The sequence below is a fragment of the Pseudophryne corroboree genome, chromosome 7 (genome assembly GCF_028390025.1).
Source record: "Pseudophryne corroboree isolate aPseCor3 chromosome 7, aPseCor3.hap2, whole genome shotgun sequence".
Lineage (NCBI taxonomy): Eukaryota > Metazoa > Chordata > Amphibia > Anura > Myobatrachidae > Pseudophryne > Pseudophryne corroboree.
The window spans coordinates 435,964,593-435,991,131 of record NC_086450.1 but is presented as its reverse complement, the minus strand read 5'-3'; the positions used below and the strand labels follow the sequence as shown (position 1 = coordinate 435,991,131).

Sequence of the window (26,539 nt, the reverse complement as noted above, 5' to 3'; positions counted from 1 at the left end):
CCTCTGTGGAGGCTGGCCACACCCCCTTTTGTAGGCTGGCCACACCCCTGAGTATGGGCCTCTATAACTGCATTCCCCCGGGTGGGCCCTTCATGTCTCAGTCCGACACTGGTGTAATGTATAGAAGGGAAGCGTATATCAGTGACAGCGCTGACCACTAATGGTCTACCAGTCACTGAGGGGGAGAGGTATCAAACCTTGGAGAGATAAAGTGGATAAGTTGCCCATGGAAACCAATCACCTTCTGTCATTTCACAGACAGTGCTAGGTGGTTGCTATGGGCAACGGCTCCACTGATAAATATATACAGTATACAGTATGATTTATTTATTGCACTATACCATACCAGCCACTAAAGGGCTACTATCAGACTTTCACAAGTACCTTGGGCTGGTTGTAGTGTTCCATTGACATGGTGATAACGTTGATGCCAATGATGAAGGTGATGAACAGGTCTAGGTAGTGGCTGGTACACAGCGTGTGAATGTAGCGCCGCGTTGGGGAGTAGTCCGCGTAGTACGGTCTCCTCTGGGCTTCTGTGTAAATGAGTAAACAAAAAAATGGAAGAGTCGTAAGGAGAAATATCAGCGAGATGAGAAAACCACCATCGCTCACGGCGAGAACACAAACCTGGTGGGCGCTGGGGCTCATTCACTAATATCACGTCTAGGTGCAGAACCAGCATGTACCATAGTGGCCAATGTAACTAGCTCTACGCAGATAATGCTAACTGCTGATTGGTCCAATGCATATTGGGCACCTAAATGCAATGTTGGTCAGTGAGCTCTAGCGAGAGGGATCCGGACAGACAGACAAACACAATCCTACACACTGGGTACTGGACTGACACCCTGTAAAACCTTACTGTAGAGAAGTACTGTACCATAAATCCTGATTAGCGCGATGGATGCGGTGTAACTTGGCAGTAAAGTGGTTAATGCGCCCAGGCCAACAAGCATCAAGAAAGTAAATATCAGGCCCTGGCTAAGTGTAGGCAAAGGAACATCGCCCTCATCCTGCGTCTGTAAACAACTCTCAGAACATACTGAAGTGGCTCTCCAGACAGAACGGCATATGATGGAGAGGGGAGATGAGATCTCAGCTTCGGTGCAGTGCAGGTGATTGTGTTATATCACTATGGGAGACTTGCTGGGCCCTGGTGCATTCAGAAGAATGAATGGGAAACCAGCTGGCAGAAACAATTACTGCAGGCCGACCTTACTGTTCTGTCTGGCCAATCACTTAAGGGGAACAAAGGGAAAGGCCCTGAGCCTACTTGTTGTGTCTGTAGCGAGCGTACACAACATTCTATATCCTAAAGGGCAACGGTGCTTTGTGCAACATCTGCGGGTTTGTGGTTCCCTGACAGAAACGTCAATGCCTGCAGAACATCGCTTCACAGTCCCCTGACTACTTTTATTCATGTGGGTAGTACAGATGCAACCACGCTCATCTAGCTATCTCTGCTGCACCTAGGTGCACCAAGGTTTATTAGCATAAGCCTTTCATCTATTGTTCTCAGCTGCAATACAATACAGAGAGAACAATACAGCAGGGGATTAATTCTTTACAGCAGGGGATTAAGTTGACTGCCCTGGCTCAGTTAATCCTATTAAAGGCCAAGATGAGGAGGGCTTTATCTGTATTTAGTGGAGTCTCATTAACGCCTTAATTAAGCTGCATGAGAAGGACAAAGGGCGGCCATTTTGTTTTCCACTGTTGCTGGCATTATTTTTGCTACTTAAACAAATGTGCTATACCATATGGAATGTGCCAGGATGGTGGGGAAGAGGTCCTATTGCAACTGCTGTCTGTCAGCGGAACACCCCCATTCTAGAATGTAGAAGCCAAGCCTTCAGGTGTGGCTGTAGTACCAGGACATCTCCCATATATATGTGTGTGTATTGTACAGTAGTTCTATGTATATAGAATATACTCTGAGGTATATATTCTTGGGTACTGTCAGCACTCACAGATACATATGTAAACGGGTGAATTCCCACACTTGTGGATGGGGCAGAGCCATCGATATTCATCCCTGTTCCAATTTGTGTACAGCAGTCAAAAAGCACTTTTAGGGAACAGGACGGGGGAGGGGGGCAATCCTTTGCATTGGAAGCACTGGACATGTCTCTGATACCTGGCCATGCTGTGTGAGATGTAACCACGCCCACTTCTCATGCACGCACCTCAGCACACTTGTTCTGATTTCACATCATGAAAAGTTGGGAGGGCAAGGTTTCCTGGACGTGTTGAGCCTGGTGCTGCCCATAGCAACCAATCGGATTTATGCTAGCATTTTGTAGAATGTACTAGATAAATGACACCTAGCATCGGATTGGCTGCTATGGGCAACACCTTCACTTTAAGCATTTTTATTGGAGACCATTTTTGGTGTTCCACAGCCTGGTAGCAATTCATGGACTTTAGATTTTGAGTGCAACTATCCATATGTGTTTGGCTTGTAGCACGTTGTAGAGAACGATGGTATAACGGTTAGCATTACTGCCTCACAACATGAGGTCCTGGGTTCAATTCCCACCATGGTCCTAACGTTGTAGTGTTTGTATATCCTCCCCAAGCTTGTATGGGTTTCCTCCCACAATACGAAAATGTACTGGTAAGTTAATTGGCTCCCAACAAACATTGGCTCTCATTCCGAGTTGATCGCTCGCTAGCTGCTTTTAGCAGCAGTGCAAATGCTAAGCCGCCGCCCTCTGGGAGTGTAACTTAGCTTAGCAGAAGTGCGACCGAAAGATTAGCAGAATTGCACGAAAATCTTTTCCTGCAGTTTCTGAGTAGCTCCAGACCTACTCCTAGATTGCGATCACTGCAGACTGTTTAGTTCCTGCTTTGACGTCACAAACACGCCCAGCGTTCGGCCAGCCACTCCTGCGTTTTATCCTGACACGCCTGCGTTTTTTAGCACACTCCCGGAAAACGGTCAGTTTCTGCCCAGAAACACCCACTTCCTGTCAATCACTCACCGATCAGCAGAGCGACTGAAAAGCGTCACTCGCCCCTGTGTAAATTTGCTTAGTCTTGTGTGAAATTACTTGGCGCGTGCGCCCTGCGGCCCATACGCATGCGCAGAATAGCCGATTTTTAGCCTGATCGCTTTGCTGCGAAAAAAGGCAGCGAGCGATCAACTCGGAATGAACACCTTTAACCCTAGTGTATGTGTATACTGTACATGTTTTTAGGGGAAACTAGATGTAGCAAGTGGTGATTCTAAGGTTATCCTGACTGCCTGGTGCTAGACCTGTGATTGCACTCAATCATATTGTGAGAAAATCTATATATATATTTGTAAATTGCTCGATGACATTTCATATATGATCTACTAAAGAGATGGCGGTTCTTTCATTATACAGATACAATAGATTTTTAGCGTTAGCAACTCAAAATACATTTATCTTAAACCCTCCTTAATTAGCTAATTCTGTACTCGGACATGATGTGGCAGTTGCATCCAGAGACTCATGATGGACCTTTGTAGATCACCAGATTGTACTTACAAAACATTACAGCTACTACTTGTCCGACATATAATGATGTAGATAATTTCAAACTTAAAAAGCACTGATAGTAATTAAGGCCTCCATTCGTGTTTGTTTTGTAAGTAAATCAGAGAAAGCAAGCAACTGGGCAAAACCATGTGCACTGCAGGTGGGGCAGATGTAACATGTGCAGAGAGAGTTAGATTTGGGCAGGGCGTGTTCAAACTGAAATCTAAATTGCAGTGTAAAAATAAAGCTGTCTAACGATTGTGGGCTACAGGTAAAAGCAGCCAGCATTTACCCTGCATGGAAACAATATATATAAATGTATTTGCTCCCATTGCATGACATCATAGATTGTTCCAGACTCAAAGGGGTCGATTCAATTCGGCAACTTATGAATAGCGCCGGGAATTAGCTCCCGCCGCTATTCAATTCAGCTCCAGTTAAGTCGGCGATGGCCCGTTCTCGACGACTAAACAGGTTGAATTGTCGGGAGAACGGGCATTCTCCGACTTTACTCCCCGGCGCGAGGCTGATTCCCGACAGAATCAGCCTCGCGCCGGCCACGAGGCTGCACTTTTGTCGGGTTTCTTCTCACATCCCCCGGGGATGAGAGAAGTATTCCCGACAATTGTGGGTAACTAGCAATTGAATTGAATAGCGTTGGGATCTAATTCCCGACGCTATTCATAAGTTGCCGAATTGAATCGACCCCAAAGTTATTTTTTTTTGCTTTACTTACAAACATGAATCAGGTCCTTACACGGAATTACTCTGAACCCCTGTTCCCTGCACACCTGCAGATGCTACAAGAGAACAGTGCTTATTTTTTTTATTTTATTTTTACATTTATGACAGGATTTGGACATTATTTATCAACTTTTCTGCATTGTGCAATGTAGAATTTACCTAACCTAGATCATCTCGGTTGGAAAAAGAATAGGTCCAAGTTTGAAAATCATCCTGGACAATCTATCAGGTAGACATTAGTTTAATACCTCATTGTAATTAAGCTCCTGCATTCGTTAAACAGGTACTTTATGGACACTTTATTAAAAATAATAATATCAACATTGATATGTAAATCATCTTATTACCAAATGTGTGGCATAAATGTAAAATATATATATTTTTTTAGATATCAATTCTAAAGAAACCATGGGGCTGATGTATTAAGCAGTGATACTATTGGAGAAGTGAATCAGCGGAGAAGTTGCTATGGGCAACTGGTCCACTGATTCACTCTTTTCACTGCTTGATACCCTTGCGTGTCAGTAAATAATTTCTTACAGCACTTATCCCCGTTTCCCCTTACCGGATGCCTGACATACATTAGTCTTACATTGTAATCCATGTTTGTAGATGTATATGTATCAACAAAATTACTTCCTTGCAACCCTAACATAGAATCTTGAATTGGGATGGAACACATTTGGTTAGTACACAAGGCAACATTACAATTTAACATTAATCACTTGATCTACTGTAGTGTTGGGGCAAGGCTGTCGCGCTACTCTATAGGGTACTAGCAGAGAAAAGTATTTGTGTAAAGATAAGCTTATCGGATAGATATCTCCAGAGGCATGCAAACAAATCCCGGACAGGTTGGAGGAAATCTCAGATTTGATTGGATAGCTTAGAAAATGTTGTTCATCCCCCCATCATTATGTGTGACACAATGGTGAATATATCATCCAGAACAGTCTAATCATTCAATGTGTGAGTGCAGTAGCTTTTGGCTCTTAAGGGCAGATGTATTAAGCCTGGAGAAGTGATAAACCAGTGATAAGTGGAAGGTGAGAACGCACCAGCCAATCAGCTCCTAACTGTCAATTTACATGTTGGAGCTGATTGGCTGGTGCGTTATCACCTTGCACTTATCACTGCTTTATCACTTTTCCAGGCTTAAAACATCTGCCCATAGATTCTTTTATTGTTCGGCTAAGTACAGGTACTGTAGGTACGTACTTCTTTGGTTTAATAGTCCCTCTCTTTGTCGGAGGTATAGACCCGAGCTGGTCAGCCTTGCCCCCGGTTACACTAGATCACATGATTATCTGACCGAAAACATGCATCATCCGAGCACATACAGTAAGCACATCATGCAAAGCTTACCACAGGCAGCGCGTTCTGCAGGAGACGTTACAGAGGAGAGCGAAGTAGAGCATTTCTCTGAACCCCTTTAATTGTAATTTTATATTGCATTAAAGTAGTTATTGGTGGTTTTCAAAGTTTCACTGTGTAGGGATAAGGTGTATAGTCCTTAATGTGTACCCATCTCGTAAACACAATATAGGCAGCCAGAGGCTACATCCTCAGGAATATTTGTTCAGCCCACAAAATGTCCGCCTCCGCTGTGGTAAAATGTGTGCTAGTTGGGTCATTGATCAAGTTTGCTAGGCTCTAGAGCTCGCTGCTCCTATTGCTGTTTCAAACATTACAACACAATGACCCCTCTTTGTAGAAAAATTGTGGTCACATCCCACAGTGGCACAGCCATGGTTTAAGCACAGGATATAAAATGGTCCAAAATACACAGATACCATCAAACAAAACACGACACATGGAACCACATCCAACATACAGCTTTCTGACCTTGGCTAAAACTCAACAATGCAAATGAAACAAACAAATATGGACATTGTCTAGCATCAAATTCTATTCTCTTTATCATTATATTGTTCTATTCAACAAGGTATTTATAGAACTCCTACTAGTACGTAACGGATTACGTAACTACTAGACGCTGATCCTCCATGTCATGAGCTGGCACCGTGGCAATATAAAACACATTAATTTCCTCATAAACTTTGGCACCCTAGGACTCCACCGGAAGTCGCCTATTGGTCACACCACATTAGTCCTACCCAACGCTAAAACTGCCGCAGGTGTTTGCCCCACCACTCCTTTTCTGCCCACAAAGCCAACTACTAGTGTTAGTCCACAGTAAAGATGAAAATGAACATAAAAAATACTTGAAGTGGCTACACAGCTCTAGAGACTACAGACAGACTAATTATGACATTATCCACTTATGTTAATAACAAACATAATTAGCCAGATTCTGCCTTACCTATCTTTATACGTTTTCTAGCTCAAACTTCCATCAAAAGTATATACAGTACAATCCCTACAGGAAGTAAGGTTGCTTTTCTAGACTATGGAAATTGTAGTCTAATTATGCATATTGTTTAGGTTCCTTTAAAGGACTGAAAGCCCCTATGGCTGCATTATAATATTACTCTCCACAGGCTGGAAGGCTATCCAGCAATGGGGTATAGCAGGTAGGTAGGGGTGCTCCAGGGCAGGGAAAGGGTGGATTACATCACACATGCATTCAATCCTGGCAAGCCCTTTTCCATTCAGGTATAGGCCTGCTCCTTGTAAAACCAGGAGGATATTAACTAAAAGGGCACTTCTCTCTCAGCCTCCTCCTGACTGACTGGGAGCTACAGGTGAGGTGGCCCTGCTCTTGCCTCCGGGGAATGACATCACAGTCTAAAAAATGGGAGGGGCAGAAGAGAGAGGAGGAGTCTGTATTCATTTTTAAACCGCCCCCCCCCCCCCCCCTAAAAGTACAGTCTAGATCAGGGGTGGGCAATTATTTCAGCTGGGGGGCCGCTTAACACTTCCAGTGAATGTTCGAGGGCCACACACAGTCCCTAATATGAATGACAAATATTTGTAGGAGTAAGTCCTGGGCTGCGCAGAGACTGCACAAAGTAGATTTTTGCAGCTCTGCGTACACATACGATCGTACACTTGCACGGGTGAATTTACATTCCCCCTGGGGGCGGCGACTACCCGAACGCAGGACAGCAAAATTTGCAGCACAGTGATCAGGTCTGAATCAGCTTCTTAGTCAGCAGTTGCTGAAAAATAAGACCCGTTATAGGGCCCAATTCTGACCCGGTCGCAGCTGTGTATTTTCGCACAGCAGATGATCGGGTCTGAACTGCGCATGCATTGCAGTGCGCAGGCACGTCGGTCCGCCGCGCTGGGGAGCGTCGGGCAGTGATGGGATGGTGCGAACAAAGCGATCGTACAGGCGATCGCAAGGTGATTGACAGAAAGAGGCCGTTTGTGGGTGGTAACTGACCGGTTTAGAGGAGTGCACGGAAAAATGCAGGAGAGACCAGGCGTTTGGAGGGAGGGTTTCTGACGTCAGCTCCGGCCCCGATCATCCCACTGGAAGAGTAAGTCCTGGGCTGCGCAGAGACTGCACAAACTTCGGTTTCTGCAGCTCTCCTGCACATGCGATCGCTCCCCTGCACATCGATTACCCTCCTCCCCCTGTAGGCGGAGACTACCTGATCGTAGCAGTGCAAAAATCACACCCTAGCGATCAGTTCTGAATTAGGCCCATAGTTTTTTTTTATATATATATATACACAAAGTGTAGTAATCCCGGCACTCCCTCTCCAAATGGCAATGTGCTGCGGTGCCCTCCTAGAGAAACAATGCTGATCCTCAATATAATGGATGGAGACAGGCGGCACTCAAGCAGACTCAAATAGAGTGAAAAAAGCGGTCCGTTTATTGATCCAATATGGATCAATAAACGGACCGCTTTTTTCACTCTATTTGAGGCTGCTTGAGTGCCGCCTGTCTCCATCCATTATATATATATATATATATATATAACTATAAAAACATAGTATTATATACATATATATATATATATATATATATACATATGTATATATATAACTGTAAAAACACACACACCATGTGTGTAGCCCCCTCAGCGATAGCGATGCGCGGCCCCGCACATCGCTATCGCTGCTGCTAGATTGCATGCAGGCCAATCTAGCGGGTCGCTCACTTCACCCGCTGGGTGAAGTGATCGCCCCCCCTCGTCTCCCCCCGCACGGTCAGCACAGATCGCGCTGTGCTGAGCGGCAGGAGAAATGTGTGCTGAGCGGTTCGCTCAGCACACATCTCTCCCAAATCGGCCCGTGGGTACTTGGCTTAAAAAACATATCCAGTAATAAAAAATAAAAAAATAAAAAACTGCTGAAAACAAACAAACAAACAAACAGCATCCTGTGTAATGCTGTTATCAATCGTATTCACAGCTCCCCTCTCCCTTAAACCCATATAGTAGTCTCTACCCCCCTTCCCCCACCCCTGAACCCACATAGCAGTCAATACCCCCCTTCACCCCTTCCCCTGAACCTATACGGCAGTCTCTACCCCCCTCCTCTCCACTCTCCCTCCTCCTCCTCCTCTCCCCCCCGCCCTCCTCCTCCTCCCCCCGCCCCCTCCCCCCCACCCGTACCCATATAGCAGCTTTACCTTAGATGTGTTTTTTTCACTGTGGCAGATCTGCTGCCCAGATTATCCACCTTCCCTGCCAGATCCGCTGCCCGCTGCGCTGCGCAGAGCCGCTGCTGCTACCCGCTGCACTCTCCTGCCGTGGCTCCGCCCCTATGCCGCCCAGCGCCTGATGTCACAGAGGAAATCCCGGTCAGCAGACCGGGTATTTCCTCAGCGGCGCTGCGTCTCGGAGCTTCGTAGCGCAATGACAAGCGGCTCAGCCGGGCCGCTTGTCATTGCACAGTGGTATGGGACAGCGGGCCAGGCAGAATCGGTTCGCGGGCCGCATCCGGCCCGCGGGCCGCATGTTGCCCACCCCTAGTCTAGATCCGTCCCTGCAGTGCAGACTCCCACAGAAAACACAAAGGCAGCCTTTGCAGATGAAAGAAGAGAGATTTCATTTCAATCTGTCAAAAGGGGTCTTTACGGTAAGAGCAGTAGAACTGTGTTAACTCACTCCCCAAGAACTGGTGTAGGCAGACTCTCCAGCTGCGTATCGCAGAGGATGACTACGACACCAATAGAAAACGTACTGTTCTAAACACTGACTACCTGTTACTTACTGTGCAAATAAATCTATCGTTGCGTATGCGCATTGCATCTATGCCGCATGCGCAGTAACAAAACATCACCCCACTGCGTCTGCAATTGCATTGCCTCCGCCTCTTTATCAGGCCTGATGTGATTAAATGTAATACAGTATGTTTCAACATACTGTATGCAGGAGACATTCCATGTATGAATGACTGGAAGCATATATTTAACTCAATATATAGCATACTCTCTTAAAGCTGTGAAAACTCTGTACAGTTTGCCTCCCATCAAACAAGGGTTTTGCATTGTAAAAACTGTATTATGAAACAAGAACATAGGCAAATGCAGAGGGGGGGTGGGGGGGTTTCCAGTGGTCCATAAACCCCTTCTCCACAACCTGCAGTATAAAGGGCGGAATGGACCAACTGATTTTCCTACCAAGTCTGCTGTATGTGTGTCTGGATCTGAGTGTTCAATCATTGCACCAGAGAGAGAGTCTGGTAAGTGGCTTACCATGATTATTGGGCCTGCATAAGTCTGTATTACGTAAACAGCACTTTGCTGCAGACTATAGCTTGCTACATGCTAATTATGTATTCTTCATGGCCTGGCAACAATCCCTCTAATATCAAACATTTGGAAACCCCTCCTCCAGAAATCCTGTGGTGGACCCTGCAAAATATTTGATTTTCTCAACAACAGCCATAGCAAAAGCAACAGTTTGCAAAATAAGTGCTATTTCCCCTCTTAAATTTCAAGTGTTTGTCCTTTACTAAAATAAAAAAATAAAAAATCCAATAGTCTGGAGTAATTCTTTCCAAAAATATTTGACACATCTATGACAGGACCATTAACTGGGAGAAAATGGTTCTTCTTCCACAGTAAAATCTATATTCATCCATCCATCAATCTCCTTCCTTCATTAAAAGTTTTCCAAACTAGACAATTGCTATGTTCAGTCACATTTACCACCTATAATGTTTCTATAAACTGTTGTTTAGCGCCCGCAAAGGGCTTTTGATTTGCATTTTCAATGCTAGGCTCTCTAGAAAAAGGTACGACTGTCTCCAGCACTTGCCCAGCCCTTACTAATCTGAATAAATCTAGCATTATTAAAGTATGAAGGATGGGTTGATATCTTGAGGAAAACATTTAAGCTCACAAACTAAAATCACACATAATGCAGCAAAGGAACTTGAATTTAGAATTCGCTCAGGGCCTCTGATTTGCGTTTCTCTAGACCTCTCTCTACATTGATTTATTGCACATGGAAAGTATAGATTATAAAAGTTATAATAGTTCAGTTCTCAGGGTAGGAGAAGAGCTCTTTCCAGATTCAATACAATCTCATAATTGGACTACAATTACAGTTTAGAATCAAAGAAAATTGATATCGGAAGCCCCTCAGAATTTCCGAATGCCCTTCTGGCTAGTCCGAACTCATTCCACGTTTGTGTTGGAAAACAAGTGGAAATGAGTTAATAGAATGTTCCAATCTGCAGCATACATGGTGATAAGGACCCCACTGAGATACGATCTATTGTCTTACTGTTTCTTTGAAGTGTGACTACAAATCTACTCTTGGGAACGTTGACTGACTGTAAATGGAATCAGGTGAGAGCCATCTGATATAGTCTGGACACAGGATTAGGAGATAATGTCATCTAAAGGTTCACACAGTGAGTACATGGCTGATGATCAATAAAAGCAATGATGTTAAAATCAGCAGTGAAATAAGATATATTTAACCCACAGCACATTAATCTAAGCTAAGGCCTTTTTTTACAAAATTGTATTTTCATTTTTATTTTGCCATGATTCTGAAATCAATATATTGTGGGTGGCTGGAGTTAATTTACAATTCCTGGGGTGGCTGCTCCTCTGTGCAGCCGCTGGGTGGGGAAGGGGGGGGGAGTTCTGCTGTGCTGACCGATCAGCAGCGCAGCAGACACTGGGGGGTGCAGGTATGCAGAGGGGCTGGGAGATTCCTTTATGATCGGTGGCTGCTAGAAGATTATCTTCCGGCAGCCGACCATTCTGTGTTTCTGTCTGATAACATTGATTGCGACCAGGTCACATAACGCACAGCCTGGCGTGGTCGCAAATGGTGGGGGCCACGCCAGGCAAGTGGTTAAGGACTGCTCTTGCACCTGATTCTGAGACACATAATACCAATGCTTACATATACAGATGTAACCATGCTTATCGTGGCTACATCTTACCATGATTGTTAGGCATGACTGCGTGCACGTCTGGTGCACGCGCCTCTTAAGATGTGCCCATTCGCATGAATAGGACCGGCAATTGCCGTAGCTCGCCACGGCTAGGCACGGGCGCACCTGGCCGCATCGAGAGTGCCTGTTTAGCACAGATGTGGCCACGATGAGCGTGGCTACGTCTGTATTAGTGATTTTTAGTCATACGATCGACTAAGCTGCAGTGATTCTGGGACGTACTGGGCGTTTCTTGGTGATGACTAGACAGACAGCAAAGATATTCCTCCTGCTGGTCGTATTATTGGAGGCCACACTCTGACGGAGATTCAGCACCTAGCATGGAGAAGGCCCAAGTCCCAGTGCGGCTTCCGATGGTTGCGACTACAGGTCCCCAGCCCTTGCGCAGTCAGATGCATAGTTTTACACCACGGGGAGGGCTGATACTGGTATTAACATAAAGTCGCGGAACGACTACGCCAAAAAGTGTTAAGCAGTCGAAGATGTGCGTGCCGTGGCTCCAGCCCACTAGTGAGGATTCAGCATAAGGCCATCGTCTGCAGCGAGATCGGTGACGGAAGAAGCTGTTTTTGCTAAAGACCTCCACATGTCTCCTGGCCCACTGTGACTAGCCGGTCAGGAGTTTGAAACTGGGAAAACATTTCCACCCTGACTTTTTTCGAGAGATGGAGATGAGCCACAAAAGGAGAATAAAGGAAATTCTTTCATTCACATGTCGGACGAGCGGGGATAATCACTTTACTTCATGCCAGCCTATTTACTAAATGACAATTGTGAGCCGTCTCCAAATAATCCTTTTATAGATAAAAATGCGACAGCGGAGTTCTCATTTGTGTCTCACAAGCCTTTCAGCCACCAAGCATAAGTAGGGCGTCAGCCAGCTATGGGAAACAATACAATGCAGCTCACGGAACTGGAATTATAAACAAATTATTGTGGTTTTATTTTTAACAAACTATTGTGCTGCTGGCTGCTTAACTTGTGTTTCCAACTTCTTCGTTCCACTTTGCTGGGGCAAATATACTTTGCTGGTTATAGAAAACACTGAAAGGATGAATAATCCTTTGATTGTGGAATATTTTACAGGGTGTTTTCTTAAGTCTCAATTTTTTTCAGTTTAAATTTAGCAATGCGCAAAATGACACCCAGAGCGGATGTTAGACTGCCGAGGGGTTATTCATGGATGTAGCTAGGATACTCGGCAGATAAAACCGTGACTAATTGTAATTAAAGCACATTTACATCTTGCTTTATAGGATACAGTGATATTCACAGATATGTATGTCAAACTGTAGGAGCTTAGGGCGTTAAAGAAAAGGTCATTCCAGTTAGTAACCCTACTGAATGCGCTGACGCAAACCATTATGAACCTAGGGGCCTGAGATGGACGCAAGTTCCGTCAGCCACTGTGTATTTGCATCTTTATGGAAATGCCACAACCAATTGTCAGCCTACTGAGAGTGGACGCACACTGTTTTCCGGTTCTGCGCATAATAAGATGCACCATCGATTGCAACATCGAAGATTCCACCTACCCTATGGCAGGTGCAATTTCGCAGTGTGAATGTGGCCACCTGTGTCACGTCGCGGACCACAACACGCCTACATCTGGCTGCCCATCCCGTTTTCCTCCCGGGAACGCCCCCTGGTTGTCACTCTCTCTGCGCGCAATTTCAGTCTCTGTCTCAGAGCAATTACCATTGGGGGACATGCACAGTGTGGCAGACGCATGTGCAGACTTAAAACACTATCCCCTTTGTGCGCACTGTCACTATGTCACTATGTCAATCAGGCAGAGGCGATCGCAGGGCTGAGACAACCGTCGGCTGTCTGGCATGCGCCGTCGCACTGTGGCGCATGCGCAGTTCAGACCTGATTGGCTGCGGTGCGAAAACGCACATCAGCGATCAGGTCTGAATTAGGCCCAGAGACTTGTGTTCTTCAGTATCTCCTAACTAAAATATATCTACTGCATGATGTAGATCCTACAATAATAGACTAATATCATCCAGTTACTCTGCTGAGTCTTTGGGAAGAGTCAGGAAAGTTTGGGGCCATAAAACAACTTAGCAGAAACTGGATTCTGCCTATGGGTGACTGGCTGGGGCGTGATACAGAAGAAAGACATTATAAAGGTCGACAGTGTTAGGTCAACAGCATTAGGCCGACAGTCAGAAGGTCGCCATTCAAAAGGTCGACGGGGGCAAAAGGTCGACGGGGCAAAAGGTCGACACAAAAAAAGATTTATTTCTTCTTTATGTTATTTTGTGTTTTTAAACATACTTCACCCAAATTTGTGAAATGCGTCCCCTTGCAGGCTCGCTTCAGGCTCAGCAAGGTTACTATAGGTAGTGGTTTGTGACGTGTATAGTAAATGCAGCAAAAGTTATAAAAACCCTAAAAAAAATGTGTCCATATATGTGTTGACCTTTTTCATGTTGACCTTTTGATCTTTTGACTGCCGACCTTTTGACTGTCGACCCTATGGTGTTGACCTATTGACTGATGACCTTGAAAATGTCTATCTATAAACCACCTCCCAACTGGCTGCACAGACCTGATTAATGGTGGGTACACACTGAAAGATATATCTGCAGATCAATGGATCTGCAGATATATCTATGGACGGATCGGGCAGTGCGTTGAGCATACACACTGCCCGATCCGTCGGGGACTGACGTCATGAACTAGGCGGGTGTGTGCAGCTATCAATCACCGCCGGCTGCCGCAGCATGTGTACAGGTGGTCGGCTGGTCGCCCGTACACACACAGCGATGCGCCAATATATCAGTAGATATATTGGCCGTAGGCTGTGCTGCGGGGGCAGCGCGATATGTCTGTGAATGACGGAGTTCACAGACATATCGCCCGTACACACTGGCCGACGGACCCGCGATATATCGGCCGTTCAATAGAACGGCCGATATATCGGCCAGTGTGTACGGGCCTTTAGAGTAGGTATGCTAGATGAATTGTAACAGAGGACACTTATGAAAACTGGGGTAAGCTGTTTTATAAAAATGACACAATATGATTGGCTGATACGGGCATACAGACCCTGTTCTGCACACCTTTGCACCAATTATACAGTTCACAAACTTAACCTACAGTATTAGTAAACTCTGCATACCTAACCTCAGTTCAACCACGGCCGCCATCATAAATTGTGAGGCCCGGGACTGACAAAATAGACAGGGCCCCTCCCCCTGAAAAAAAAAAATTCTGCGGCACCTCTCCACCCCTATGTGATGTCATACATTGTGATGTTACATATAGAGTTAGCATTGCGGACCTACAGGAAGAGTAAACAGAGAGCTGATGCACAGCGAAGACTTCTTTTAAGGAGTCCTTCCTGTGCATCAGCCAGCTGTTGTTTTATAGCCTGGTTCAGCTCTCCAAGTATTGGTGGTAGGAGCCAGGGTGGGCCCCCCTCTCTGTAAGGGCCCGGGACACCAGTCCCACCAGTCCCCCTCTGGTGGCTGCCCTGAGTCCAACTCTGCACATAGCCTTGTTACTAATCTGAGTGCCTGCTTTGCTGTGTGATAGAGACCATTTTAGTCTGTAAAAAGCTTCTAGACAACCATGGTATGTATGAGAAACAGAATCTCCCTTATCTCAAATGCCTCCAGTTCTGATAAGCTCCTGAATCTTGGTGGCAGTTTTATCGCCTCATCGAGCAAAATGTAAGTCTGGTATTTCTTCAAGACCGACGGCATCAGAGTAAATCAGTGAGCACTTCAGTGTTACCTCACACCGGGCCAGCACTATGGCCTAGCTGTATTGGCTCACTGATTAAGTCTGATGCCGCTGTCAGTTTATATAAAGAAACAGATCTGCATTAGACGAGCCAACTGCAAATTCCATTTCACATCACTGACAGGAATGTTACTGCACCTACAGAACAGCCAGCGGTACAACAATGAGAGAGAAAATGGAGCTATAGAGCCACACGAGACCCTCCTGCATCACCATCTTCCGAAATGGTTCTGTTCCGACGGGGATGTGAGGCCCACTCAGAAATGTCACTTTGCAATGCAGATAATCTAAATGTATTAAATGACTTTCCAATATGGCTAGAAAATGATATGGGGACCGGCATATTAGTTGCAATAAATTGGAAGAAGAGAGTAGATAGGAACGGGGTTATTATAAGATATAATGGTTCCAGGGCAAAGAACACAACCCCTCCGCAAACAATAGAAAGTAGCGTGAAATATTTTCCTGATGGTACATTTGGACCAGGTTTAGAGCTTGGGATAACTCTAGAGCTTGGTTAGTTGTTAGTACATGTATGAGGGGAACATATGATATTATGTACAAATAACTAAGCTCTAATGCTCTAAAGGTCTACGTTTAACACTTGGGATAGGTAACGCTGAGATCCTTGTCTACTGTTGCGGCCAGTGCTCCCTTACGGCTGGAACACACATGAACACTGCTCCTGCGGTTCTCATTAACAATTACGTAATCTGGGGCAAGGTTTCCGGACCTGAAATGTATATTACTGCTGCAGCATGTCTAACAGAATACCCCCGGATGGGTTGGATGGGGGCAGAAAATCAGAGCCGTATGGTGACTGGCGAGCCACTGTACAGGGTGATCTGTGAGGCAGTCCGGTTCCTGTCCTCTGATTGGCTGCCAGCCTGCCTCTTTTACTCAATCATGGAAATGTTCCGCAAGAAACAGGAGCAGAGTCTCTTCAGGCAAGACTAGAAGTTTTGCGCTAACTGCGAATTGGGCCTGGGGCAGAGCAGCCGATGCTGATAGAGAAGTCAGTGGAGACAGGTCTATACAGGACCAGGCATTCCCAACCTCGGTTTTCAAGGCACACTAACAGTCAAGGTTTTAGTGATATTCATGCTTGCGCACAGGTGACTTAATTAGTACCTCAGTTATTTTGATTTAGACATCTGTGCTGAATCCTGGATATCACTAAAACCTGCACTGTTAGTGTGCCTTGAGGACCAAGGTTGGGATTCCAAACGTAGCGCATTATTAGTGCACGGTATAAGACATGACATATGGCATTGTCAATGTAGGGGAGAACACAGCATAGGGCCAAGCTACCACATGGACAAAAGTAAAAAATGAGGCAGGAAAAATAGCACTGGTTACAACTTTGAAATGATTACGATTAAAGAAGACCTGTTAAACCTGAGACAGGTCCCCTTTATACCTACATGCTATCTCAAGCCTTACTGGACACCCCATCCTCTTCAACTGACCCTGGGGAGGCTCTGGTGTGTCTTACGATTAACATGCTAATGGGAATGTCTAACTTGCTATTGAGTCTAGCTAGAAGCTAAACTGTTGGCTCCCCGCTGCCTTACGTATACTCAAAGTGTCAGGCTGTAATAAGGTGTCCAACAAATGGACTTGAGCTGAAGTGGCAGAGACCACTGAAGGGAGAAAGCGTGGAGGTCGAATGTGGTTTCTTCTCATGGACTCCCCGAACAGTAGAAGTGACTGGGCCCGATTCAGACCTGGACGCGACCGTGCAGTCGTTCTCTGCCGCCGCAGCCATGTGGTCTTCACGGCCGTTGTGCTCATGCGCAACTTTACACATTGCAGCTGCATTCCTGAAGGACAAAGCACCTTCTAGGAAGAGCAACATAAAGCACTGGCAGTGTTTGATTCAAATCCGACCCCTTTTAAAAGGGGAAGCAGACTGGGATTGGCTGAGGAACCACAGAGAACACTGCTATTGGTTGCACTGTATGCATTGGTCTCCAACATGGCGGCTCCCATAACTGTAGACACACAAGAAAGCACTCTCCTTCCCTGCTGGGTACCCGATTTCTGAGCTCCAGTGCTCACACCAGCTGATGAGTTCCTTTGACAGCATAATACTGGTCATGGCACTTGTTTGAAGGAGACTCCCCTCTCCAAATATAGGGACAGTCCTCTACCTAGGTCTAGGACACTAGGAGGCTGAGAAAGAAGCTTGGTTAGGGCTCTCATAACTAGGCTACAGTACTGGAAATCTTACAGTGGACCCAGACCTGGTGGCTCTTTAGTAAAAAGGCTCAGAAAAGGAAGGGGAAGAGCATAATTCAATATATCCATTATACTCTGTGGAGAACTTGTACTCTTCAAACTATACAATCAAATGTAATTTGCTCTATCATTCAGAAACAGCTGGAACAGAAACGCCTGGAACATAATATATACGGCAGCCAGCAGGGAACAAAAAGCTTTTCTGATGCCCTGGGCTTCTTTCCCAAATACGTTAATCATCCATTCATCTCTACCTCAGCCCCATAGTCAGAGCCGGATCATACATTAGGTAGCCTAGGCTCCTGCCAAGGTCTCAGTGTGCACGGAGGGGCATGGATTACTCTAATTCATTTTGGTTTGGAGGTCCCAGAGCTCCATGGCGTCTTAATCAGACTTTGTCTATCCTCTTATATACTTACTCATCAATCCATAAGCTGACAGGACATCAGGGGTTAAAGATTGAACACGAATCCTCATGTTGTAGAAGAAGGTGATTTATAAGGTTAAAGTAAATGAAACCTCCTATCCCCCTTCCTGTTAGGAGCGCTCCTTGCTTGGAGCCCTCATCCTGCAAGGAATGTACTGCTGCTTTTTGTCTAGGGGGAACCCTTCAACTGTTTAGAATAATTTCTCACATTTGTTATTTTCTGTTAGATGGGATGAAATAAGCTATTTTATGTCCCGGGGCTTTGTCCTGTGCACCAGCCCCATTAATTCCGAGCCCTCTCTGCAATAACCACCATCCATCCTATACAGTAATGACAGCCACACAGATAGCATCGCACTGTGGGAACGTTCCCTATCAGCAAGCCCTGGGAGACTGGTCCAGCAATGAGAATAAATTACATATAAAACTACTATTATATTAGGCTACTGCCTTCCCTTGCCTGCATCCCCTGGTGTACAGATGCTACGCGCACAGCAATTTTGCAATCAGTTAGGTCATTTTAAACATAAGTGGCCATGGATTACAGTTTTTTGGGTTGAAAACAATATATTATAAATACATATCATCATCTATGGGAAATCTGGATGGTGATGACCGCAGGGCTGTACCTAAGGGTGTGCGGGTGGTGGCGTCGAACTGGGCCCTGGGGATGGCATTATCACTGCGCCATGGCACCTGCAGCCAGTAGCGCTACTACAGAACTACCTGGAGCATCCAAGGGACGCTTCGCCCAGGAACCATGCAGCCTGTGGAGAAGCCCAGGGTGTCCTCAGGATGCTCTGGGCAGAGCTCTACTCCTTAGAGGTGGCAACACCTGCTCCCTAGGTATGACATCATAGGTTTAGGGGGCATGCTGGCACGGGGCGCACTGTTGCCCTGTTACGCCGCCGGATGATTGCATCTGACTTTGCTGTGCACTTTATGATTCATTAGTCAGATGTGACAGTATATATACAGTACATACAGTCAGAGATCCTCCCATTGGCCAGACATGACCGTACATAAACATACAGCCAGAGATCCTCCCATTGGTCAGACGTGACCGTACATAAACATACAGCCAGAGATTCTCCCATTGGTCAGACGTGACCGTACATAAACATACAGCCAGAGATCCTCCGATTGGTCAGATGGGACTGTACATAAGCATACAGCCAGAGATCCTCCCATTGGTCAGATGGGACCGTACATAAGCATACAGCCAGAGATCCTCCCATTGGTCAGATGGGACCGTACATAAGCATACAGCCAGAGATCCTCCCATTGGTCAGATGGGACCATACATAAGCATACAGCCAGAGATCCTCCCATTGGTCAGATGGGACCGTACATAAGCATACAGCCAGAGATCCTCCCATTGGTCAGATGCAACGGTACATAACTATGGGCCTAAGCGGGCAATTATCGAATGACTGCACATGCGTATGTACCACAATGCGCAGGGGCGAGCCCAAACAGCGACAGAATAGTGCGAAATTTTGATTGATAGGCGTAAGTAAGGTGATTGACAGGAAGCGGGCGTTTGGGGGTGGTAACTGGGCGTTTTCCTGGAGTGTCAGGAAAAACGCAGGCGTTCTCAAGCGTTCTCAGGGAGGATGTGTGATGTCAGCTCCGGCCCCAGATAGATCAGCCTGGTTATCTCACTGTAGGAGTAGGTCCTGGGCTACGCACAGATTGCACAGACTGTGAAAAATCATTGGATGGTGAGTGAGTTGCAAAAGGATATGCAGATGTCTGCTATCTGGCGAAGTTTTCGCACGGCGTACACATGCATTCGCACACTTGCACAGGGAGGTTTTCACTCTCTATGGGTAGCGACTATCTGATCGCAGACCGCTGCAAATTTACAGAGGAGCAATCAGGTCTGAATTAGGCCCTATATGATCAGAGATCCTCCGATTGGTCAGATGTGACCGTACATAAATATACGACCAGAGATCCTCTGATTGGCCAGATGCAACGGTTCATAAATATATGACCAAAGATCTTCCCACCAACATTAATGGCCTGAGTCATACATAGGCCCTCATTCCGAGTTGTTCGCTCGTTCTTTTTCATCGCATCGCAGTGAAAATCCGCTTAGTACGCATGCGCAAAGTTCGCACTGCGACTGCGCCAAGTAACTTTACTATGAAGAAAGTATTTTTACTCACGGCTTTTTCTTCGCTCCGGCGAACGTAATGTGATTGACAGGAAATGGGTGTTACTGGGCGGAAACACGGCGTTTTAGGGGCGTGTGGCTGAAAACGCTACCGTTTCCGGAAAAAACGCAGGAGTGGCTGGAGAAACGGTGGGAGTGCCTGGGCGAACGCTGGGTGTGTTTGTGACGTCAACCAGGAACGACAAGCACTGAACTGATCGCACAGGCAGAGTAAGTCTGGAGCTACTCTGAAACTGCGAAGTAGTTTGTAATAGCAATATTGCGAATACATCGGTCGCAATTTTAAGAAGCTAAGATTCACTCCCAGTAGGCGGCGGCTTAGCGTGAGCAACTCTGCTAAATTCGCCTTGCGACCGACCAACTCGGAATGAGGGCCATAATGCGAATGTAACTCCGGAAGTTTGTGGCAAACGGAATGCTAATGGTAAGCTAATATGACTGTTTGCATTGTAAAGAACAAGTATATATAAATATAACTATTAGAGATGAGCGGGTTCGGTTTCTCTGAATCCGAACCCGCCCGAACTTCATGTTTTTTTACACGGGTCCGAGCGACTCGGATCTTCCCGCCTTGCTCGGTTAACCCGAGCGCGCCCGAACGTCATCATCACGCTGTCGGATTCTCGCGAGGCTCGGATTCTATCGCGAGACTCGGATTCTATATAAGGAGCCGCGCGTCGCGGCCATTTTCACACGTGCATTGAGATTGATAGGGAGAGGACGTGGCTGGCGTCCTCTCCGTTTAGAAATTAAAATAGATAGGAGAGTGAGAGTGAGACACTTCATTTACTTACTGGAGCTTAGGAGGAGTTATACTAGTGACTGATGACCAGTGACCTGACCACCAGTGCAGTTTTATAATTTATTATTATTTAATAATCCGTTCTGTTCTTGTTCTCTGCCTGAAAAAAACGATACACAGTGACTCAGTCACACTCACATACCATATCTGTGCTCAGCCCAGTGTGCTGCATCATCTATGTATAATATCTGACTGTGCTCACACAGCTTAATTGTGGGGGAGACTGGGGAGCAGTTATAGGTTATAGCAGGAGCCAGGAGTACATATTAAACAGTGCACACTTTTGCTGCCAGAGTGCCACTGCCAGTGTGACTGACCACTGACCACTGTGACCAGTGACCTGACCACACTGACCACCAGTATAGTATATTGTGATTGAATGTCTGCCTGAAAAAGTACACTCGTCGTGTGACTTGTGTGGTGTTTTTTTATTCTATAAAAATTAAAAAACTCATTCTGCTGACAGACAGTGTCCACTCCAGCAGGTCCGTCATTATATAATATATACCTGTCCGGCTGCAGTAGTGATATATATATATTTTTTATATCATTATTTATCATCCAGTCTACTAGCAGCAGACACAGTACGGTAGTTCACGGCTGTAGCTACCTCTGTGTCGGCACTCGGCAGTCCATCCATAATTGTATACCACCTACCCGTGGTTTTTTTTTTCTTTCTTCTTTATACATACTACATCTCATTATCATCCAGTCTATATTAGCAGCAGACACAGTACAGTATGGTAGTCCACGGCTGTAGCTACCTCTGTGTCGGCACTCGGCAGTCCATCCATAATTGTATACCACCTACCCGTGTTTTTTTTTTCTTTCTTCTTTATACATACTACATCTCATTATCAACCAGTCTATATTAGCAGCAGACACAGTACGGTAGTTCACGGCTGTAGCTACCTCTGTGTCGGCACTCGGCAGTCCATCCATAATTGTATACCACCTACCCGTGGTTTTTTTTTTCTTTCTTCTTTATACATACATACTACATCTCATTATCATCCAGTCTATATTAGCAGCAGACACAGTACAGTACGGTAGTCCACGGCTGTAGCTACCTCTGTGTCGGCACTCGGCAGTCCATCCATAATTGTATACCACCTACCCGTGGTTTTTCTTTTCTTTCTTCTTTATACATACTACATCTCATTATCATCCAGTCTATATTAGCAGCAGACACAGTACAGTACGGTAGTCCACGGCTGTAGCTACCTCTGTGTCGGCACTCGGCAGTCCATCCATAATTGTATACCACCTACCCGTGGTTTTTTTTTTCTTTCTTCTTTATACATACTACATCTCATTATCATCCAGTCTATATTAGCAGCAGACACAGTACAGTACGGTAGTCCACGGCTGTAGCTACCTCTGTGTCGGCACTCGGCAGTCCATCCATAATTGTATACCACCTACCCGTGGTTTTTTTTTTCTTTCTTCTTTATACATACTACATCTCATTATCAACCAGTCTATATTAGCAGCAGACACAGTACAGTACGGTAGTCCACGGCTGTAGCTACCTCTGTGTCGGCACTCGGCAGTCCATCCATAATTGTATACCACCTACCCGTGTTTTTTTTTTCTTTCTTCTTTATACATACTACATCTCATTATCATCCAGTCTATATTAGCAGCAGACACAGTACAGTACGGTAGGCCACGGCTGTAGCTACCTCTGTGTCGGCACTCGGCAGTCCATCCATAATTGTATACCACCTACCCGTGGTTTTTTTTTTCTTTCTTCTTTATACATACTACATCTCATTATCAACCAGTCTATATTAGCAGCAGACACAGTACAGTACGGTAGTCCACGGCTGTAGCTACCTCTGTGTCGGCACTCGGCAGTCCATCCATAATTGTATACCACCTACCCGTGGTTTTTTTTTTCTTTCTTCTTTATACATACTACATCTCATTATCATCCAGTCTATATTAGCAGCAGACACAGTACAGTACGGTAGTCCACGGCTGTAGCTACCTCTGTGTCGGCACTCGGCAGTCCATCCATAATTGTATACCACCTACCCGTGGTTTTTTTTTTCTTTCTTCTTTATACATACTACATCTCATTATCATCCAGTCTATATTAGCAGCAGACACAGTACAGTACGGTAGTCCACGGCTGTAGCTACCTCTGTGTCGGCACTCGGCAGTCCATCCATAATTGTATACCACCTACCCGTGGTTTTTTTTTTCTTTCTTCTTTATACATACTACATCTCATTATCAACCAGTCTATATTAGCAGCAGACACAGTACAGTACGGTAGTCCACGGCTGTAGCTACCTCTGTGTCGGCACTCGGCAGTCCATCCATAAGTATACTAGTATCCATCCATCTCCATTGTTTACCTGAGGTGCCTTTTAGTTGTGCCTATTAAAATATGGAGAACAAAAATGTTGAGGTTCCAAAATTAGGGAAAGATCAAGATCCACTTCCACCTCGTGCTGAAGCTGCTGCCACTAGTCATGGCCGAGACGATGAAATGCCAGCAACGTCGTCTGCCAAGGCCGATGCCCAATGTCATAGTACAGAGCATGTCAAATCCAAAACACCAAATATCAGTAAAAAAAGGACTCCAAAACCTAAAATAAAATTGTCGGAGGAGAAGCGTAAACTTGCCAATATGCCATTTACCACACGGAGTGGCAAGGAACGGCTGAGGCCCTGGCCTATGTTCATGGCTAGTGGTTCAGCTTCACATGAGGATGGAAGCACTCAGCCTCTCGCTAGAAAACTGAAAAGACTCAAGCTGGCAAAAGCACCGCAAAGAACTGTGCGTTCTTCGAAATCCCAAATCCACAAGGAGAGTCCAATTGTGTCGGTTGTGATGCCTGACCTTCCCAACACTGGACGTGAAGAGCATGCGCCTTCCACCATTTGCACGCCCCCTGCAAGTGCTGGAAGGAGCACCCGCAGTCCAGTTCCTGATAGTCAGATTGAAGATGTCAGTGTTGAAGTACACCAGGATGAGGAGGATATGGGTGTTGCTGGCGCTGGGGAGGAAATTGACCAGGAGGATTCTGATGGTGAGGTGGTTTGTTTAAGTCAGGCACCCGGGGAGACACCTGTTGTCCGTGGGAGGAATATGGCCGTTGACATGCCTGGTGAAAATACCAAAAAAATCAGCTCTTCAGTGTGGAGGTATTTCAACAGAAAAGCGGACAACAGGTGTCAAGCCGTGTGTTGCCTTTGTCAAGCTGTAATAAGTAGGGGTAAGGACGTTAACCACCTCGGAACATCCTCCCTTATACGTCACCTGCAGCGCATTCATAATAAGTCAGTGACAAGTTCAAAAACTTTGGGCGACAGCGGAAGCAGTCCACTGACCAGTAAATCCCTTCCTCTTGTAACCAAGCTCACGCAAACCACCCCACCAACTCCCTCAGTGTCAATTTCCTCCTTCCCCAGGAATGCCAATAGTCCTGCAGGCCATGTCACTGGCAATTCTGACGAGTCCTCTCCTGCCTGGGATTCCTCCGATGCATCCTTGCGTGTAACGCCTACTGCTGCTGGCGCTGCTGTTGTTGCTGCTGGGAGTCGATGGTCATCCCAGAGGGGAAGTCGTAAGCCCACTTGTACTACTTCCAGTAAGCAATTGACTGTCCAACAGTCCTTTGCGAGGAAGATGAAATATCACAGCAGTCATCCTGCTGCAAAGCGGATAACTGAGGCCTTGACAACTATGTTGGTGTTAGACGTGCGTCCGGTATCCGCCGTTAGTTCACAGGGAACTAGACAATTTATTGAGGCAGTGTGCCCCCGTTACCAAATACCATCTAGGTTCCACTTCTCTAGGCAGGCGATACCGAGAATGTACACGGACGTCAGAAAAAGACTCACCAGTGTCCTAAAAAATGCAGTTGTACCCAATGTCCACTTAACCACGGACATGTGGACAAGTGGAGCAGGGCAGGGTCAGGACTATATGACTGTGACAGCCCACTGGGTAGATGTATGGACTCCCGCCGCAAGAACAGCAGCGGCGGCACCAGTAGCAGCATCTCGCAAACGCCAACTCTTTCCTAGGCAGGCTACGCTTTGTATCACCGCTTTCCAGAATACGCACACAGCTGAAAACCTCTTACGGCAACTGAGGAAGATCATCGCGGAATGGCTTACCCCAATTGGACTCTCCTGTGGATTTGTGGCATCGGACAACGCCAGCAATATTGTGTGTGCATTAAATATGGGCAAATTCCAGCACGTCCCATGTTTTGCACATACCTTGAATTTGGTGGTGCAGAATTTTTTAAAAAACGACAGGGGCGTGCAAGAGATGCTGTCGGTGGCCAGAAGAATTGCGGGACACTTTCGGCGTACAGGCACCACGTACAGAAGACTGGAGCACCACCAAAAACTACTGAACCTGCCCTGCCATCATCTGAAGCAAGAAGTGGTAACGAGGTGGAATTCAACCCTCTATATGCTTCAGAGGTTGGAGGAGCAGCAAAAGGCCATTCAAGCCTATACAATTGAGCACGATATAGGAGGTGGAATGCACCTGTCTCAAGTGCAGTGGAGAATGATTTCAACGTTGTGCAAGGTTCTGATGCCCTTTGAACTTGCCACACGTGAAGTCAGTTCAGACACTGCCAGCCTGAGTCAGGTCATTCCCCTCATCAGGCTTTTGCAGAAGAAGCTGGAGACATTGAAGGAGGAGCTAACACGGAGCGATTCCGCTAGGCATGTGGGACTTGTGGATGGAGCCCTTAATTCGCTTAACAAGGATTCACGGGTGGTCAATCTGTTGAAATCAGAGCACTACATTTTGGCCACCGTGCTCGATCCTAGATTTAAAGCCTACCTTGGATCTCTCTTTCCGGCAGACACAAGTCTGCTGGGGTTGAAAGACCTGCTGGTGAGAAAATTGTCAAGTCAAGCGGAACGCGACCTGTCAACATCTCCTCCTTCACATTCTCCCGCAACTGGGGGTGCGAGGAAAAGGCTCAGAATTCCGAGCCCACCCGCTGGCGGTGATGCAGGGCAGTCTGGAGCGACTGCTGATGCTGACATCTGGTCCGGACTGAAGGACCTGACAACGATTACGGACATGTCGTCTACTGTCACTGCATATGATTCTCTCACCATTGAAAGAATGGTGGAGGATTATATGAGTGACCGCATCCAAGTAGGCACGTCACACAGTCCGTACTTATACTGGCAGGAAAAAGAGGCAATTTGGAGGCCCTTGCACAAACTGGCTTTATTCTACCTAAGTTGCCCTCCCACAAGTGTGTACTCCGAAAGAGTGTTTAGTGCCGCCGCTCACCTTGTCAGCAATCGGCGTACGAGGTTACATCCAGAAAATGTGGAGAAGATGATGTTCATTAAAATGAATTATAATCAATTCCTCCGTGGAGACATTGACCAGCAGCAATTGCCTCCACAAAGTACACAGGGAGCTGAGATGGTGGATTCCAGTGGGGACGAATTGATAATCTGTGAGGAGGGGGATGTACACGGTGATATATCGGAGGATGATGATGAGGTGGACATCTTGCCTCTGTAGAGCCAGTTTGTGCA

The 26,539-nt window shown here is 46.1% G+C and overlaps 1 protein-coding gene across 4 annotated transcripts in view; it reads right to left on the bottom strand.

The window, feature by feature from the left end:
• Positions 1 to 26,539, bottom strand: part of CACNA1H (calcium voltage-gated channel subunit alpha1 H) — a 638,058-nt gene that overhangs the window by 97,594 nt on the left and 513,925 nt on the right. For all 4 annotated transcript variants that reach the window (XM_063934881.1, XM_063934879.1, XM_063934882.1 and 1 more), the window contains exon 24: positions 385 to 536. In XM_063934881.1, the coding sequence (XP_063790951.1) occupies positions 385 to 536 (152 nt within the window). The remainder of the gene's footprint in view (positions 1 to 384; positions 537 to 26,539) is intronic.